A 2,500-nucleotide genomic window follows, 5' to 3' on the forward strand; every position below is an offset into this window, starting at 1 on the left:
TGAAGGATTCGGTACAGATAGTACAGATTGAACCTCAAACACCTGATTCGCCCAGGTGAAAGGTGCAACGAGCCGTTGCCATTAGCTTTTTCCTCTGAGAATTGCAGAACTAGAACCGAAGTAGTTTGACAGAAACGATCATATTAAATTCTCTCTCTTCTCTCCTGAGGAACATGAGTCAGCGGGCCTCAAACTGTGCGAGGTGCTTTAGGCCCAACCAGATCTTGGTAAAACAAGGGCGATTGCCCGGCGTCGTATTGTTATTGACATCAGTGCCTGTCCGCATCACGAGAGCATGTCAGTGCGCGCGAACAACATATACATGAAAAAAAAACGTGTATAATGAATAAATATGAATGCTCGGTTAAAACACGAGCACAAAGAGGCGCGTGCGCACTTACACATACACACGCATGCACACATTCTGAAAATGGTCAGATTCCCCCTAGGAGTCATGCCCTCAAACCGCTTTCAGAGGGCATGTTACCAATCACGGCGGCGTGCCCATGCCATCGCACAGACCATTAAGAAAGAGACGGCTTTGCGAACGAACAAGAAATTTATCGGAAGCCCAATAGATGGCTCTGCCAACATGTTTCACTGTCGCAGACGGCGCGCGAAATTTAACCCTTACTTTCTTGTCTTCATAGCAGGTGGAAACTCATGAGTCATTTGCAAAAGGAGCAATAACTTAGCCAAAGTATGTTTACCACACGTTTCCCAGGGATAATGAAAGGTAATGGAAGAACAGGAAGAATTAAACTTTGTAACACATTGTCTATACAAGTCAATTTTTCCAGTATCTGACACTTGTGTAGCAGCATCCATAGTGAGTAATCTACCTAAAATCTGTAAGCCAAGCCTTTGGCAAAGGCAACGAGTAGCACTAGGTCGTCACAAACATAAAAGAAAGGTTAGTATAATGAAACAGCAACACAGCATATTACATTAGTAGATGTATATACTAAATGAAATAGTCACATATAAGCCTACAAATGTATGGTCTTATAGTACTGTGCAATATATACATTGAGCGTTTTTATTTCAATATAAATTAAATTTATTCAAAATTAAATTTATTGATTTTTATACAGCTGTATTACAATCAGAAAAAAAAAACTTATTACACAGGTACAGATCAATAATTTCAAGGCTGGTGATAAAGAAAAATTAGGTTTTCAAAAAGTCAAGTGTGACGCAGTAAAAGAAATGTACATTGCCAAAAGGTATTTTGCAAAATGCACTTGATTTTTTTCAAAACTCGGTTAGCTTTGCCAACAGTTGCTAATAAAGGTAGACGTTATTCGAATAATTACTAGAGTACTAAAGCATACAAGTTCTCTAAAATCTTTGCTCTCCCAACACCACGGTTACTCAGATATTGGCTAAAGAATATTAGCTTTGGTCCAGGTTGGAATGCATCAATTTTAATTTGTTAACCCTTTACCGACCAAGTGTCCTTTACGGACTATAACCACTAAGGTTCAAAATAGGTTACGCTAACATCTAGATTTAAGATATAATCCAGTGGAATTGGCATGACCTTCGATGGTGTACAATTGGTAATATTATTATTGACATATGGCCGTATTTTATATCAGTTGATATGATCTGATGTGGTCTGACTTGACCCGATATGATATAAAATGATCTGATATGATCTGACCAGATCTGATGTGATATAACCTTATCTGAAATGGCCTGACCTGATTTGAAGCAATCTGACTTGATCTGATGTGATCTGGCCTGATCTGATGTGAGTGACATCCGATTACATCAAGATCACATCGGATCAGGTCAAGTCACGTAATATCAGGTCAAATCACGTAAGATCAGGTCAGATCAAGTTAAATTACGTCAGATCAGGTCACAATATCAAGGCAGATCACATTAGATCAGGTCAGATCACATCCGATCAGGTCAAATCACGTCAGATCAAGGCAGATCACATCAAATCAGGTTAGATCACATCAGACCAGGTAGTCACGTCAGATCAGGTCAGATAATGTCAGACCATGTGAGATCATGTCTAATCACGTCAGATCAGGCCAGATCACATCAGATCAGGTCAGATTACAACAGATTAGGTCAAATCACATCAGATCAGGTCAAATTACATCAGATCAGGTCAGATCACTTCAGATCAGGTCAGATCACTTCAGATCAGGTCAAATTAGATTAGATCACATCAGATCAGGTCAGATCACATCAGATCAGGTCAAATCACGTCAGATCAGGTCATATCACATCAGATCAGGTTATATCACATTAGATTAGGTAATATCACATCAGGTCAGGTCAGCTCATATCAGATGAGGTCATATTACATCAGATCAGGTCAAAGCACGTCAGATCAGGTCAGACCGCATCAGATCAGCTCAAATCACTTCATATCACATCAGGTCATTTCAGATTAGATTAAATCACATCATACCAGGTCAGATCACATTATATCAGATTAGCTCATATCAGATCACGTCAGTATCAGGTCAAATTATAT

The 2,500-nt window shown here is 39.3% G+C and overlaps 1 protein-coding gene across 1 annotated transcript in view; it reads left to right on the top strand.

Moving 5' to 3' along the window:
- Window positions 1–2,025: 2,025 nt before the first annotated feature.
- LOC138859473 (rhoptry surface protein CERLI2-like) overlaps window positions 2,026–2,500 on the top strand; it is a 942-nt gene continuing 467 nt past the window's right edge. Inside the window, exons 1-3 of the mRNA XM_070114889.1 lie at window positions 2,026–2,067; window positions 2,193–2,357; window positions 2,458–2,500. The exon at window positions 2,458–2,500 is cut by the window's right edge and continues 28 nt beyond it. Of these exons, the coding sequence (XP_069970990.1) occupies window positions 2,026–2,067; window positions 2,193–2,357; window positions 2,458–2,500 (250 nt within the window). The remainder of the gene's footprint in view (window positions 2,068–2,192; window positions 2,358–2,457) is intronic.

The sequence above is a fragment of the Penaeus vannamei genome, chromosome 36 (assembly GCF_042767895.1).
Source record: "Penaeus vannamei isolate JL-2024 chromosome 36, ASM4276789v1, whole genome shotgun sequence".
In the NCBI taxonomy this organism is placed as follows: Eukaryota; Metazoa; Arthropoda; class Malacostraca; order Decapoda; family Penaeidae; genus Penaeus; species Penaeus vannamei.